The following is a 16,273-nucleotide window of genomic DNA, read 5'->3' as shown; positions in this document are numbered from 1 at the left end:
TTTGAATCAGTGTGTAGTTGCCTATGGCAAGGCTTGGGTCTTTGGAGTCAGGCAGTTTCTCAGCACCCTTGTGTACAGAGTTCCCTAGGTATGGAGGCTCTAGGTGTATTCTGGGTTGGTCTGATAGGACCTTGCCAGGCAGTTAAAAAAAAAAGTTAGAATATCAGCTTGTTTGGGAGGAATCTCACCTCTAAAAACAACAAACTTTTAGGAAATGCGATGAATTTGTAATCACCATAGAAGTTCTCCTTCAAGACGATTGTGAATTTTATCAGTGCTTATGTTTACACTACAGTGCGAAGTTTAGCAGCAAAAACGGGTTTTAGTTTTACGTGGAGGGAAAGGAAATGAATATCATCTATTTGTCATCAGGAGAGACTACCTTGAAAAAAATCAAACCGTTCCCGCAATGTCATTTTACACACATGTCAAGAGGCAAGGAAAGATGATCTGGCTGTGTCCTGATTGGAGAAAAAGAATTTGGGGGTTACCAGTGGTAACCTGAAATAAAGCAGAAACAGAACTGGTAGAACTGGCCCCCTGAAGTCCTTAGGTTTCTATGTTCAGGGTAAAGATTACCCTGCCCACAAAATGATCGTTGATGACATCGTTTATAATGCCTTTGCCCTTCAGCTGGCACTGCACAGGCACCACTTGGTTCTTCACCACATCTGTAAAGTGCATTGCCACCAGCGGGGAGGTGTAGTTAACCTGTAGGTGAAAGAGCAATGGATTCTAAGTGTTGGGAGGGCAGGGAAGGCAGGAGGGGGTAAGATGGATGTAACCGGATATTCAGTGCAGGATAGGATGACCTCCACAAAGGGAACTGAATAAATATGATGCCAAGTCCCAAATGGCTAGGCAACTGACATACTCTCCCTGCCCTGTGAAAGCAAAGGAAGTACATACTTCTCCCATAAGTCACTGTAGAGAAACTAATTTTGACTCAGCGTGCTGTGATTTTTCTGGCTATCAGACCATGAATCAAACCAGAAGTAGCACTGATTGACTCCCTATGCTGGAGATGAGTCCTCTACTGCCCCAAGGCTTCAAATAGGAGAAACACAGAAGTATGATTATTTGGGCATAATTGAGTACAAAGGCAGTAATTTGTCTGCTACTGGTCCAGCCACTACTTAGCTGTGTGACCTTGGGCAAGTCACTTCCTCTCTTTGATCTTCAATTTCCCTATCTGTAAACTGAAGACCCAACCATATCTGAGGACCCTTCCAGATCTGGGAAGAAGTGGTTGCAGTAGGAAGTGGTAGAGGAAGCCCCTGGTCATGACCAGAGGCCATTCACTCCTCTGTTACTCCTTGCTGCATCCTGATTGCCATAGATTCCAGAGCCTTTCCTCTGTCTCCAAGCCCTTTCTGACTGCAAGGACTGAAAGGATACATGCTTACATGATGGCTGAGGGGGATATAGGCTTACGTGAGTGAGTTTGCCGTAGTAAGGGTAGTAGCGGAGGTCAAAAGAAGCCGACTCTGGGTAGTAATTGATGGATCGGATGTCATTTTCATCACCTCTCTGTAAGTAAAAGCAGGGAAATGTGGAGTGCAGGGTCACTCAGTGGGTTGAAGTGTGAACTAAAGGGCCCGTACCCCAGGTAAAATCACTGTGTTACCCACAGCCCAGAACAATCCTGAAAGCAGGATGAAGCATAGCTCAGCCCAGACCTGTCCCCAGAAGAGCGTTCCAGGAGGCCAAAGGTGCTCAGGATGGCTTTGTGCTGTCTCCTCGGGGACCCAGACAGAAGGGTTCCAAAGGGCTTGTACTACCTGGTGCTGCTCTAGAAAGAGGGGCCACCCCTCCAGCACCTCTGCAAGGAATCAGGCTGGGCCTAGCACTCAGTCTTGGGCTTAGGACAGAGTAAAACTGCCCCATAGAGTTTCCAAGGAGCACCTGGTGGATTCCAACTGCTGCCCTTTTGGTTAGCAGCTGAGCTCTTAACCGCTGCACCACTGGGGCCCCTCACCTAGCAGAGTGACTGGCATATAATAAACCCAGAACCTAGTGCCGTTGAGGCATATAATAAGTGATCAATAAATGCTTGCAGTATGTGGAATGCTGGCTGGATAAATGCTGCCTTCTGCTATTTTCCAACCTGCTGCCACTTGGACTGGAGTTTTCACTTGTATTTCTAGTACTGGGAATGGGTTTACCTGGCCTTGCACATTTGCAAGACAACTGTCCAGAGCTGGCGGTGCAGTTAATGCCACCAAACAGCAGGAGGCTACTGCACATTTAAGAAGCAAGCCCAAGATTTAGGGCTTTTTCCTACAAAGGAGCTAATTGGTGCAGATGAGATAGGAGTTAATGGTCCCTCCAAGGACAGTTAATTAGCATATTAATAGAGTTCCATTTATACTTCTGTTGTAGCCTTTTTTTATTGCAACACCCAATGCCACTGGTCATTGCTGCAAAATGTGAATTCAGTTTCAAAAGCAGGAGCTAATGACTCTGATGAAAGCCCTTGGTTTAGTTCAAAGAAACAATTAGAGCCAAAAGCAAAAGTGTAAACAGAATCCCAATTAACGGTTGTTCCTTGCTGTGGCTGAGGTTCAATCTTTGGCCTTCACAGGTATAAATCATAACACACACACACACACACACACACACACACACACACACACACACAAATTAAATGCTTTATGGAAATAGGGAGGCCTGAAGGCCCCAGAGGGAGGTCTGTTTATAAGAAGATTAACCCTTTCCCTAACCCACAGCCAACCATCCACGTGTGGAGAGTTTGAAAGGGATGAACCACCTTTTTACATGAAACCGAAGCGCTAACAGTACTTACTCAAAAAGGCACTTTACCTGAACTTTGCAGGAAACCTTCACAGGATCTCCAAGCTCAGGACGAAAGCCTACAATCTGTCAAAAGAAAACCAGTGTTTAAAAAAATAATAAAAATTAAAAAAAGATTTGACAGTAAAAATGGGCTTTTCCTAAATTCCCCTTGAATCATCCTTCCTCAGGCGTAAGCTTTGTCTATTTTGCCCCCTCAGAAGTGTCACAGAAAGCAGAAACCACAAAATATCCTCAGAGCTGTGTAGCCCAGCTTATTCTTTGTGTTTGTGTCTGATATTCAGTGGAAATTGCAGCAAGATAATCCTAAAAATGTAAAGAACATTCTAGTTTCAAGAGGGGTGTGCTTGGTAAGGCTCTGTCAGACCCCTAAGTCATGGCAGGAGAGAAGGAAAATACGTATTTTATAATATAAAAACTGCCCTTGACCCCACCTAAAGTTGTGTTTAGGGAGAAGAAGAAATTACTGCTTGGTAGGTTTGTCTGGTTGTTTATATTACTGATGCTGTTGGTAAAAATGGTCAAACCTGTGATGTGTGAAGACAGAGCTCATAGAAATGGAGTGGCCAGAACCCTCCTACTCAGCTCACCCACTTATCCCCAGCAGAGTATCAAGGCCCAATGTACCCGGTTCATCTTTAGAAGGATGCAGGGCTGTCCAGTAGAGTAGCCAAAAGTAGGGTCCTCCAGACCAGAGCAGTTCTTCAGAAAGGAACGCTTAAATTGGCAGGCTTTCTTGTCCTCATCCTCATTGCCATCTTGGATGAAGTACTGCCCTGGTGGACAATCTACGTTCATTTCCTCTTGAAGACTGTCATTATAGCCTAAAGTGTGTGTGAGTGGCAAAAGGTCACGTTAGATATGTGCTATAGGGGATGGGCATGTTTCCAGTAGTCTTCCCTCCCTGGCTTTCTTTCTCCAGCTTGCTTGCACTCCTCTGAAAGCCCACTCAGTCCATCCTGGCCTCTGGGACCTGAGATCAGGTGCCCAAGGCCCTTCGCCTCCAACATCCTTCCAGGAAGCCTGGCTAGTCACCTCAGCCCACTTGGATTGCTGCCCCCTTTCTTCTCATTCCCTCAGAACTTCTGGATATCCGTCTCTGGGTCATTTGTTGATTACTTGATAACTTTTCTCTATTTTCCATGATTTCTTTTCAGACATAGTAAACTGTTCACATGAAAGGCTGCCTCTTCTACTTCTCGGAGAGAAATAGGCACATAGGAGATAGATTTTGGAAGAGGGACTGAATCATGTCAAGGCATGGTGTATATAAGGAGGCTAAACTTCTGGGTTAAATCTCCTTGAAGCTCAACCTAAGAAACAGCTCCCTTTGAGGTCAATGAAAGGCACGTGATACAAGAAAGTGGGGGAAATGTATGTTGTGGAATGGGAGGAAGAGGGCTGAGGAGGAGGAGGGAAGAAGCCAGTTCCTCATTCTTTAGACAGGAGCACTGCAAAACAGAAGCTTAGGCTGAAAGGTAGAAACTACTGACAACTCCAGGGTCTTTGAGAGAGTTAGGGAGTGAAATTTTGCACACTGAGGCATGAAGCACCCGGGGCTAGTGTCTATTTACATTTCATGGAATGTAACATTTGTCCAAGGTACATACCTACATCAGGGAGGGAGCTGAAAGTGGCTGTCTGTGAGCTGAGGCTTTGGGCTGCCAGATGCCATAGAACTGGCCTTTGGAAACTACTTCATTAGTCCCAATTTGGTTCTAAGTGGGTTCATGTTTCTAGTAGTTCGGTCTTTCAGAGGAGATTGTACACCTATAATCAACCAGAGGCAAGACTCCAAATGTGCTCCTGGATCCTCATCTAGACAGGTTGAAGCTCGGGTTTGATATTATTAAGAGCCCTGGCGGCGCAGTGAAGTGTTCAGCTGCTAGCCAAATGTCAGCAGTTCGAGCCCACCAGCCACTGGGTGGGAAAAAGATGTGGCAGTCTGCTTCTATAAAGATTACAGCCTTGGAAACCCAAGGGGGCAGTTCTACTCTGTCCTATAGGGTCAGCTATGCTGTTGTTTTTCCTTTGACAAAGCTACATTCAGTTCAAGGTTTTGTTTTAATCTTTCTTTTTAGAACAAGAACTCTGCTCATATAATAACTTTCTAAATAGAAGCCACAATCACGTACTCATTGTTTCTCTTGAGGCAGTCCCATTAAAAATAATGTGACATGGGCATGACCCTTATTGCAAAATCCCAGTCCTCATGGGAATGAAACTGATACTCTGGGATGTCTATTTTGGAGATGTGTTCCTTTTTAGCAGGACATATTATCTATATCTGGGAGCTAAGAATCCAATGCTTTTCCTAAATGCTCCTCCCCCCAAATACATTATTAGTATTTGTCCATCTACTAGCTTCTCAGTGGGCTTTCCTAGGCAGAGATTCTGGCAATATATTTGTAATAGCTCACAAGCATTTTGAAAGCAAATGCTGTGCCGACTATGACGCACTATATATATATATTTTCTTTTTTTGCCACACGTGGGACTGGATGGACTCAGAAAGAATCTAGTCCCCTTGTTTTACAGGTGAGGAATCTGGAGCTCAGACTTACCCAAAATAACATTAGCACTACTGATAAAAGTTGAATTTATAGCTCCTGGTCATATGGCAAATAGTTAAGTGCTTGACTACTAACTGAAAGGTGCCTTGGAAGAAAGGCCTGGCGATCTGCTTCTGAAAGGTCACAGCCTTGGAAACCCTATGGAGCAGTTCTACCCAGCACACAGGGTGTCACCATGAGTCAGAATTGACTCAACAGCAACTGGTTTGGTTTGGTTTTTGGTCTGGTCCTAGGGCAGCAGCACAGAGTTACGTAAAGCAGTGCTTCTCAAGCTTCAGAGTTCATACAAAAAACCTGTGGATCTTGTTAAACCGCAGAGCCCTGTTCAGTAGTTCTGGAGTGGGGCCGAGACTCTGCGCTTCTAATAAGCTTCCAGACAATGCTCACGCTGTTCCCACTTTGAGTAGCAAAGGTATCAAGAATATGGGCTTGGGTTCACATGCTGCTTCTGCTGTTGGTCAGGTTACTTCCCCTTTCTGAGCCTCAGCTCCTTCATTTGTAAGAAGGGGACTATAGACTCTACCACTGCAGGCTTACAGTTAAATGACAAAATGTATGCGCTTAAGTAACACTTCCTGGCACAGGATAAGAGATTGTTCTTCCAATTCAGTGTGCTTAGCCTCCCTTCCCCTCCCCTGCCCCCCCTTCATCCAGACTAGGCCAACCAAAACAGTCTGACTGGCTTTTTTCCGAGGCTTCTCTTGGATAGCTGGATAAATACAGAACCTGCCTGCTTTGTGTTCTACCTTACCTACTTCTCTACCTCAGCTTTCACCATGCAGAAGGGCCTCCCACAAAGCTATTCATTTGTCCCTGAATAGGTACCTGAGGACCCCATAGAGATAGGCATCTTGAAAACACTTGGGATCAAAATGTTGGAATGAATACCATCCAGGGGTTCATCCTCTAACTCCCTTCTGGAATGTTGTTAAAGACAGTTTCTCTCTCCTTTCAAGATAGCCTATATTCGAGAAATGGATTCTCTTACCTTGAAAAAGTGTAGGAGGCAGGAAGCTTCCAGCTCTGGAGAACATTCTCCGTTTCTCACCACCCCCCCCGAATTATCTTTCATAATTTATCACTGCATGTATTTAGCAAAACTTCATTGAGACACCTGAATGTGCCCAGGTCTTAACTAGGTGCTATAGGGTGTTCAAGAAAAGAAAGCGAGTCCTTTGCCCCAAAGAGCTTATAGTCTTGCTGGAGAATTGGCTTGTATGCTTTCAAGGCAACATACAATCACAAACTAGAGTCATTTCAATTGTATCTACAGGTGCTGAGGGGATGCAAAGTAAGAAAAGACCATGACAGGCTGGGGTTAGTAAGGGTGGGATTTCTGGGCCAGATGAATTTTGAATTCCCTCCCATCACCTTTCAAAAGAGCTTTCCACCATTCAGAGGAACTTACTTACCCTGGAGAAAGCCATTTAGGCTAATCACATAATGCTGCCAAGTGTCAGGTTCAGAGACGTTGAAGTTGAAGTTAAGGCTATGGGCGAAGGGTCTGATCATAACTCCTGGCAATGAAAACAGGTCTCGGATATATTAACCCATTCTTGGGATAATTTTTTTTTTGTATCGATTCCCATGAAACCATCTCCCCCCAGGCAATCAAAATGAAAAGGACCATAATTTGCCAAGTACCATTTTACATTTACTCTTAATAATTGAATCCCTAAGTCATTACCGGGAAGAGCCAAAGTTAATTGAGGCTGAACGTGCTGTGCAAGCAGATATCTGTCCAGCGAGTTCTGACAACGCAGGACATTTGGGCACTCACCAGGAGGCTTCACCCTCTCAGTGAAGGTCGGCATGTAAGTACTGATGGTCAGAAATAGCGTGTACATGCAGACAGTTATCACAGCAGCCAGAGAGGCATAGAAGAAGAAGTAAATGACCAAGATCAGGCCTGCAGGACAATCAAAGATGAGAGTGGTCAGTGCTTGCCAACAAGCCCTGCTTCCTCCGCCCCAGCACTTGAACTCGTGAACCAGGACCAACCCAAACATGTGAGATGGCTTTAAAAAAAAAAAAAAGTCTTATTCCCCAGATTCAGTATGTCCTTGCTCATTCAGATCTCACCAGTTTACAATTGGTGAGAATTGTGTCAGGAGTCTGGTTACAGCTTACCTTTACAGCATCTCCGATGGAAGGGCTTGCTGAGCAAATGATAACCGTGAACAAGATTACAGGGGAGTGGAGTTTAAAGTGCTGCCAAGGGCAAATTACTTATGAGCCCTCTGGGCAACAGTTGGTATCCTAAGTACAAATCATTCCTCGCTATTCATTAAAGCAGGTACCCTGAAGAGCCCTAGCAGCTTGGCTCCAGTGATTACATGTATTTGCAAGTAATGAAACAGCATTTCTTTTCACATGGTCTATAATTCAACCTTTTGATTAATTTCCACTGGACTTGCCTCTAATCAAGGCAGAATGAGGTTTGACCCTACTTATTTCAAACCTTATTCATCTTGAGCAAAAGTTTAAGTGGCTCCGATTTTCCAAAAGAACGCTAACACAGGGTAGGGAAGGGAGGAGGAGGAAACCGTATTTCATCACTGCCGCTTGCTACCTGTGAGCTTGGGCAACTTCCAGAACCTCTCTGGACCTCTGACTCCTCACAGATAAAATGGGCGTAAGTTTAGCACTTACCGCATATCCTTTATCTATCTCTCTAACCATACCTGAAATTCAGCCTTTCCTCACATCCTATCCTGACGATACCACTCCCTAACTGTTTAATCTTGGACATTCTGTTCACCTCTCTGGGCCTCAATTTCCTTATCTGTAAAATGAGGACAATAATAATACTTATTTCTTACGGATGAATAATCCACGGAAGCAGCATTGCATAGAGCCTGGCAGGTAGTGAGTGGTCTATTAAGGGCAGTCATTGTTATTATTACTAGTAGTATTGTTATTGCTATAGGTTCAGAAGCAAGGCTGTGTGGATTCCCACTCTGTGGGCTTTGGTAAGACTCGGTTGGCCCCAGGATTAGTCAGTCCCGAGTGAGGAAAGTGTGTGTGAGATGGCTTCTGGGAAGCTCTTTTCAAGTTCTCCTTGGGGCCCTATCAGGCAACAATACCTGGCTCTGGCTTACAGCAGCGAACTGAAGATTTGAACTGAATTGTGAACTAGAATCTGGAATGAACCACGTAACTTTGCTGTACCAAAAACTGAATCCAACTATTAATTTTTTAATTGAACCATGAACCAAATAAAATTAACCAAAAAAAGACTGGGGGTAGGGGGAGTAGGGGAGAGGGGGAGAAACCCTTCGTAATCCAGCTGGAAATGGAATCGACCCTTTATGTTTTATCAAATGAACTAAAGCAGAACTGGAACATGAAAATTTGGTCCAACTGGAGTCCCTAGAGAAGAAACAGCCATGCCTGTGTGCATGTGATATTTGGCTACTGCCCACTGGCTATCCTAGTGCTTTGTGCCTCCTCCTCCATTCCTCCTCCCCCATCCCCATCCTGGGAATGAAATCAACAGCTGAAGCCATCTTGGGGGACTTGAAGGCTCAGTTTCCACAGATGAAGGGAAAACAATGGAATATGGGTACGTTTCCTTAGAGATAGTTTCCTTCTTGCCCAGGATGTGTGGCCAGGAAGCTGTAGATGGGCGAATGGTACTAGCAATGAGTCCCCTCAGCCTCACCCAGGACAGGGGTGCCCCGGAGTCTGTGATGGGTTAACTAACTCAGCTAACCCCACAGGTGAAACCCAGCACTGTCTCCATCTGAACCCACTGCTCCCCTCAACCTTTGCTGCTCCAGATGTCCAAGTTTTATTTGGGTCCCTCTCAGAGGAAATCTAAGGTTCCCTCCTGCAATACCCCACCCGGCTTGGATAGACAACTAGGTACCAGTGCTCCCGATTTTTCACTTCTCCCTCCAAAGCACCCCCATCAGGTCCTGGTGTCTTGGTAAGAGAATGAACTCTAGTGTTCGTTCAACCTGGGTTTGAATCCCAACACTGCCACTTATTAACTGTGACTTTAGACAAGTTACTTACCCTCTCTAAGCCTCAGTTTCTGCATCTGTAAAATGGGGATAATAATATTACTAGCTCATACAGTTCTTGTCAGTATCCAATAAAATAACATATAGGTCCTAAGAAGAGGGGTTGCCCAGGTACCAAAGGGAAAGTCCAGAGTATAACTGGCTGGGGGAATGTGTCGGATACGTTGATGTCCAGTCTAGGACAGGGTTATAGTAAAGTGCCCAAACGGGCAACTCACTCTCAGACAAGGGGGCAGAAATGCATGTGTGGTGATCTAGGCATTGACATCACTAATTTGTCCTTTGCTTAGAGGTAGCCCAACAGAAAAAGCCTGAATCTGTGAACTCTTCTTATACCTGCTACCCAGTGGCCTGGTCATGGCCTACCATACAGTGTCCCCAATGCCATATTCTTCCTGGACATTGAAACTTCCGCCCTCATTCCCACTTATTGGCCTATGTATTGTCCTCCGCAGGAGTAATTTAGATCAGCTCATTGGGTGAAGTTCCAGTGCTAGCTGTTGAGGGGTTAATGTATGGCTCCCCCTCCCATAATCACACTTGCATTTTCACAGGGCCTGTTTTTCTAATCCTCTTTAGGCAAGGGAGAAACAGCTGTGTCCCCTCTGGAGCCCTGATGGGTGTCTAGCATTTGTCTGCAGCTTCCAGAATGTCGGAATGTCCCTTGAATGGTACATTTGTTCCAGTTGAGAGTTAGAGGGATGGGAAGGGGTGGGGCTGGGAACTGAGGAGGAGTGAAGGGAGGTGGGTGTTGTTCAGAGCCCCACACCTGCTATTCCTAATTCCAGGAAGCAGGCCTGGCTGTTTCACCCTGACTGAGCTGAATTAAAACATAAACCATGAGAGAGAGAATTCTCAGCCAAGGGGGCCTTTAGAAGGCTCGACCATGAACTTCTAGACCCTTGGCACTAGGTCGACTCTTATTTCATCCATGGCACCCTCTATCTTTTTCCTTTTCCTGCGGATTAACTGCGTTCCTAACCAGCAGCTGCTCTTTTTCTGGGCTGTGCAGAGAGTGTGACAAGTGTGAATTTTACCACAGGCTAAATCTCCTGAAGAGAAGCCTCAGCATTAGTAGTTTAAAAGGAGTGCAGGACCCTGGGAAGGAAGTGTTGGGTAAGTTGTGATGGAAAAGTGGTGGCAGCATGTGATACAAAGAGGAAATGGGAAGGAATACAATTCTGCCATTGACCAAACAATATGAGGCTCAGTCTTCATCTCTAGCAATGATCCCCTTAAACCTAATCCCTATGGGTCCACCATGGGACAGTGCAGCACTCACAAGCTGGGGCCAGAGGTGGGCCTCCTGGGTCTCCTTTTCTGATGTTAGTAGGTGAAGTGATGAGGTTTATAAACCGTTGGCTGGGTTAGCAGGGGCTTGAGTCTCATATCCTAGAAATAGTCTTCTGCTTGGCACTTTCAACTTGACAATTTTTATGATCTTGTTGGAGCCTCACACTAATCCTGTGAGAAAGGCAAGGCAGGGATTATTTCCCTCATTTGGCAGGTGAGAAACTGAGGCTCAGAGAGAGTAAATGATGGGCCCAAGGTCACATGAGTAGAAAGTGATGAGGCTGGAATTTAAAATAAATTCTGTGCTTTTACAACTCTTTCTCATTGCCTCTCTGCACTGCAACCAATATTGGGTCTAGCGGATTTCAGCCACACAATCAAGTCTGTTCACCCACTTGGAGTTTGTTCTGATGGGATCTCATAGTCCCAGCATTTCCCTAGGCACTGGTTCCTTTAGATGAAATGCTAAGAGAAGTTTGCAGACAAGCCCATCCAGCGTATGGTAAAGGTGCCCTGGACACCAAGCCAAAAGCAAAGGACACCCGACTGGGACATTGGGATGACTGGGACTTACTCCAACTCTGACCTGTTCGGGCCAGAGACATCCTTTGCTCCGGATCCCACAGGTATTCGTTCATGAGTTGCAATTTCTGCCACCAGGTATTGCCTGTTGGCTGACCCTGACCCTCTTCCTCCTCATTTTGCTCCTCTTCTTTCTCTTTCTCCTCCAAATTGGGTACCCCCATCACCCGAGCCTCTTCCTCTGCTTCCTCCTCTTCATCTGCCAAGTAGTTCTGGTTCGCTTCATCCTGATCATCCTGGAATAGTGACAAATCATAACGCCCTTTTTTTGCAGAAATACTTCCAATGGAGCATCCCACCAGCCAAAAATAAATGGAAAAGGGCTCAATATTTGGAGACATTTCAAATTTCCACTTCCCCATAAACATACCCCTTGTTACAGAGGCAGGTTTTCCTTCCCTTTGTTCTTTTTGGGAAAATCTCCTCTCTACTCCAAAATCTTTCCATAGAAGTGCAGATTTTATGTTCAGCTTCAGGCATTTGGTCTCTTTCCCCAGGACTGCTCATGTCACTACCCTGCCGTGGGGCTGTGGCCTCCTGCTTGACTTTGCCTGGCCCGTTAGGACAAAGCTGAGCTCAACACTGGAGGATGGAGTTGTTTTAGACACTTGTTTCCATGATGGAAACAAGTCTAAGCTAGTTTCGTCCTAACACCCAGTAAACTTTCAGCTGCCCACCCTCACCATCCCAAGTTGTATCTAAAATTAGCCTGGGTCAGCCATTAGGAGAGGCAAGCTGCTGTATCCTTCCTCAAAACTTAGACTGCCTTCCCCAAAGAAACAAGACGTAGGGAATTATTTGCTCCTCCTCTGACTGTTGGCCTAGCTGGAAACTCTGCCTACCTTAAACTGGTTGGACAGACCACCAGGGGCTGGGACCCCAAGGGATACTTCCTTAGCCTCCCTTGTACCCTAGGCAAAAACTGGGCATGTAGTACCTGCTCAGCAAATATTTGTTTGTTGACTGATCACCACCATTACTTGAAATGGAAACTGAGTTCTATGCAAATTTAACAAAAGAAAGAAAAAGAAAAACCCAAACTTCACCAAGTGGTATTTCAAGTCCCTCCCAGCCAGTCTGGAGAGTTGGATCTTTGCTCTTTGGGGGTCTGCCAAGGCTCACTGCAGCAGCAGAAAATGAAGCCACCCTCCCTTCTCTCTGCTGTCCAAATCTGAAGAGCGGCAGGGCCTTGCACCTGTTTGGGCCTGGTTGTGTCAAATGATAGGACCAGGGGCTCTGTGCTGCCCTCTCCCTGCCTGATTCGTCAAAGGCCACGTAGAGGGCACTCAGCTAGAGATGTTGCATTTGGTGGGAGATTCAGGAAACTAGGTTGTTTAGATTCAGTAAAAGTGATACAGAATGATAAGGTTCTAAGCTTCTCAGCACTATCTAGCTCTTGCTCATAAGCACTCTTGAATTGTTCTCTAATTTGTTCAAATGTACAGCTTTATATCACACAGCGTAGAAGAACTGACAAGGACCTTTAAGATTTCCTTGTCCAACTGAGGCCCAGAGAGGGGACATAATCTAGTCAATGCTACACAGTAAATTCATGACAGTTGACGATCTCAGAACCATTATCTATTGATACTCTGGACAATGATTTTTTATTTCCCATCACATTGAGTGCAAGTGCTTAGAGGTAGTTTAGCAGACTTATGAAGCACAACAATGTTAGATCGTGTTCTTAAGAGAGTGGAGGCACTTACAATCAAGAATTTCTGACTTTGACATGGACTCACAGTGTAAGGCTTAGGAGAATAAACCCTATCACTTACCGTTGAAAGCATTAAGAAATGTTCTTCAATCTCCTTCACTTGTGTAGGAACCTAAGTACACATTTGACCTCCCAAACTACGTTCTGAGTGCCCAGGGAGCAAGGTATATATTTTCTAACTCCCTGATGGACCTCTATGGTGCGAAGCCCAGAGCTGAGTACAGAGCGGGTACTGACCAAATGTCAAGGATGACTGCCTGATTTAAAGCCCTGAGCCAGGACTCTGGGGAATGCTGTCATGTAGCTTGTCGCCCTGACCTCAGCAGTCATGTGAACTGTACAGAGTAGTCATCATGGCCTCCAGAGAACCTCCTACAATTAAGAAGCTCAGAGAATCTGCAGTATAACATCTTATGGTGGAGTAATTTCTATTTCCTGAACAACATCATTTTTCTCTTTGTTGCCTATGCATGCCTGCCACCTCTGCCCCATAGAGGAGGCAGTTGGCCTTGGCCTCAGCCTGATCTTATTTGTATGTATGAGCTGTCGTGATAGCGCCATTAAAGATGGCTTGTCATTGAAGCCTTGCCGTTCTAGGAGGAGTGAATCTTCTCAGAGCTACTTTCCCCACGGCTCTCACATTGCCTGAGCCTTCTTTCAGGAACCTCAAATATCCTTTTTCCTTTCCCCTGCTTCCAGGTACAGGGGAACCTCATGTTGTGCAAGCGCTGCCTTCCTAAGGTGTTCCTCGTTAATTAAATCGTGCGTAGATTGCAGTTTTCACGCAACTATCTAATGAAATCCAGTAGGGAATCCTTTGGTAGTGAGAATGTTTACCCCCAACGTTCTGTTTTTGTCAGTTTCCTAAAGCGGCACTGTTCTCACGTGATAGCATATGTGAGTGTGCTGGGGTAGGGAAGTGGGTGGGTGCTGGAGCCATTGCCCTAAAAGGGAAGAGTCTGAAGGGCAGAGGGTGGCTCCATTTTGAGCAATCTAAATATATAAACATATAAACAAATATATAAACAATATGACCCCAAGGATAAACTTGTGCCCTGCACTGAGCAACACCCTGCAAACATTTAATCGGTTGGTGAATGTTAAAAAAATAAATTAGCACACGATTATTATACACTGAATCAAATAATTTCTTTTTAATTTGCTTACGTATTCCCCCTAAGAAGCCAATTCCCCCAATGCATTTAAAACCAAATCAGTTGACAACAATTGAAATTATACACACTTCAGAAACATTCCATAGAAAAGAAGCCAAGTGAGGAATATGCCCCACAGATTATGACTACTTTGAGAGCTAGAAGGGTCTTTGGGGGGTGTCAAAAGAAAGTCTACACATTATAGCTGGAAAGGTAAGGGAAGCCCTCTGTAGCTTATGAGACTAGAAGAATTCGCATTTCCCTCTCTTGGTGGTTGATAGTCTTTACTTAAGTCCCGGAATATGTAATCTCTGAGAGAGGTTTCAGACTACCCGCCCAACCACCACCACCACTGAAAAGAAAGTACTGTGTGTGCCATAGATTAATGATTTATAGCAGAGGAAATCCAAATAAACTTTTGGATAAAGAAATTTATAATGCACTCTGGAGATGAGTGGTGACACCAAAGGGGTGTGTACGTGTATGTGTGCATGCATGTGTGTGTTGGGCAGGATAGGGTGGCAGGCAGGATGGCAATGGGTGGGGTGGATTGGGGGCTAAGGGGCTGCATACTGCACAGTGTAATGGAAAGAGCACAAGACTAGAAGTGAAGGGATTTGCATTCACTTTGGCTCTTCCACTAACTTGCAAGTCACTCCCAGGTTCTAAGCCCCCGAAGCCTCCTTTACATAATGAAGGGTCCTGGAGGGAATGATCTCTAGGACTCCTCCCAGCTTCGTATATCGAGGATTCTATGATTATAGTTAGAGCTTGGAATTTCTGCTTTAGAAGAAGAGCAGCTGGGTTCCTAAGAACCTACCACCCGAAGGGACTGAAACAGCTGGGTAGGCAGTCTTCCCTTTCCTCTTCCCCTCCCCTTCTCTCTTGGTTAAATTTCTTGCTATCAGAATGAAACCCCTGCTTCCAGGCTCCAAAAGGTCTGCTCAAATTCTGGACTTCTAAAAAAAAAATTTACAAGGCCCCTTATTCTCTGGCACCTCCCCCTTCTCTAATCCTTATCTTTGTTTTTCAGGAAGAGGGGCTTTCTCCTTCCTTCCAGCAATGTGGGGTGCCCTGGGGTGTTGGGAGCCATTGCTCCTACTTGAAGCCTGGGCTTCCATAAACTTCACTGTTCCTGCTTAGCACAATGAAAAGCAGCCATAAGCCCAGACCTACACAGCCCCCAAACTACCCCACCAGAAAGGAACAGCAAAATGTTCTGCTCCCTGGGACTCACAAGTCTGTAGCGATAGCCATGGGGAAAGGTTGGAGCCCTTCTGGACCGGTGCTGCCTTCTCATGGCTGCTCAGTGGGCAAAGATGCAGCAGAAGCAGACAAGTGGGTGAGAGTTCTGGAACTTCTGCTGGTACAGGAGACACTGGCTGCTGGGGACACTTGGCACCTAGTAAAAGTGAACCCTCCTGGCATGAGCCCTTCCCCAAAATAATCTAACATGCCCCTCTCTCATTGGTTGGCCCCTTCCCCGAATCAAGGGAAAGCCCTTATGGAAAAGCAAGCTCATCATTACAGAGAGGGGGTGATATTCTGGGTCACGAGGATGAGCGACTCACCCCTTCCACCTTCATGTCTCTTCTCACCCCGTGCCCTTCTCCAGCGCCCGAGATACAACGGGCTCAATGGAAATCTTAAGTTGTGTTCTTCTCAATTGTGAGTTGGATATCAGTGTGTGTGTGTGGGGGGGTAGGGTGTGGGTGGGAGTTGGGGTGAGGAGAGATGGCTAGGAATAACTTGCTTTTTTCATAAGGCTGATCTCATGCAAAAGGATCCAGGGTGTCAGGAAAGATTCCCTTTGCTCTCCCCCCGCACGCACACACCAAGCCACCTACAATATTGCCTATTTGTGTCACTCTATGAGGCTCTTAAAATGAGGATTATGCTTTCCGATTTTAGAGGCTAGGACCACCCTTTACTCCCCCTAGCCCCCAAAGAGGGTCTTAGACATAAAGAAGCCTTTTTCTAGCCCACATGTCAGAGTGGCCCATCAGTCACTGCCCCTCACACACATACACACACACACACACACCCCTTGGAATCCTGGCCAAATTTCTGTAGTGGTTGAGGTCTATATTTATCACTTAGCACCAGGGCAGG

At 45.6% G+C, this 16,273-nt stretch overlaps 1 protein-coding gene across 2 annotated transcripts; it reads right to left on the bottom strand.

Annotated features, from left to right (window-relative positions):
- Nucleotides 1–244: 244 nt before the first annotated feature.
- ATP1B4 (ATPase Na+/K+ transporting family member beta 4) lies at nucleotides 245–15,461 on the bottom strand. Of its 2 annotated transcripts, none has more exons than XM_010594663.3 (8): nucleotides 15,399–15,461; nucleotides 11,283–11,526; nucleotides 7,168–7,296; nucleotides 6,800–6,904; nucleotides 3,442–3,638; nucleotides 2,824–2,880; nucleotides 1,435–1,530; nucleotides 245–711 (listed from the first exon to the last, which is right to left on the bottom strand). In XM_010594663.3, exons 1-8 carry the CDS (start codon nucleotides 15,459–15,461, stop codon nucleotides 550–552), a joined length of 1,053 nt encoding a protein of 350 aa, XP_010592965.1. In that variant the 3' UTR covers nucleotides 245–549. The 2 variants fall into 2 exon arrangements, with proteins under 2 accessions (XP_010592965.1, XP_003414817.1); XM_003414769.3 differs by having other exon boundaries at nucleotides 11,295–11,526.
- Between the last annotated feature and the right edge of the window lie 812 nt (nucleotides 15,462–16,273).

This window comes from Loxodonta africana, chromosome X, assembly GCF_030014295.1.
Source record: "Loxodonta africana isolate mLoxAfr1 chromosome X, mLoxAfr1.hap2, whole genome shotgun sequence".
Classification (NCBI taxonomy): Eukaryota; Metazoa; Chordata; class Mammalia; order Proboscidea; family Elephantidae; genus Loxodonta; species Loxodonta africana.
The sequence above is the reverse complement of the archived record's forward strand: the minus strand, read 5'-3'. Positions and strand labels throughout refer to the sequence as shown.

Bases quoted from the DNA above. Each gene is read 5' to 3' on its own strand.
- ATP1B4 (XM_010594663.3), bottom strand. From the start codon at position 15,461: ATGAGAAGGCAGCACCGGTCCAGAAGGGCTCCAACCTTTCCCCATGGC. The intron at 11,527-15,398 runs GTGAGTCCCAGG...TCACTATTCCAG, and splicing joins ATGGCTATCGCTACAGACTT to GATGATCAGGATGAAGCGAA. The intron at 6,905-7,167 runs GTGAGTGCCCAA...TTTCATTGCCAG, and splicing joins TGAGAGGGTGAAGCCTCCTG to GAGTTATGATCAGACCCTTC.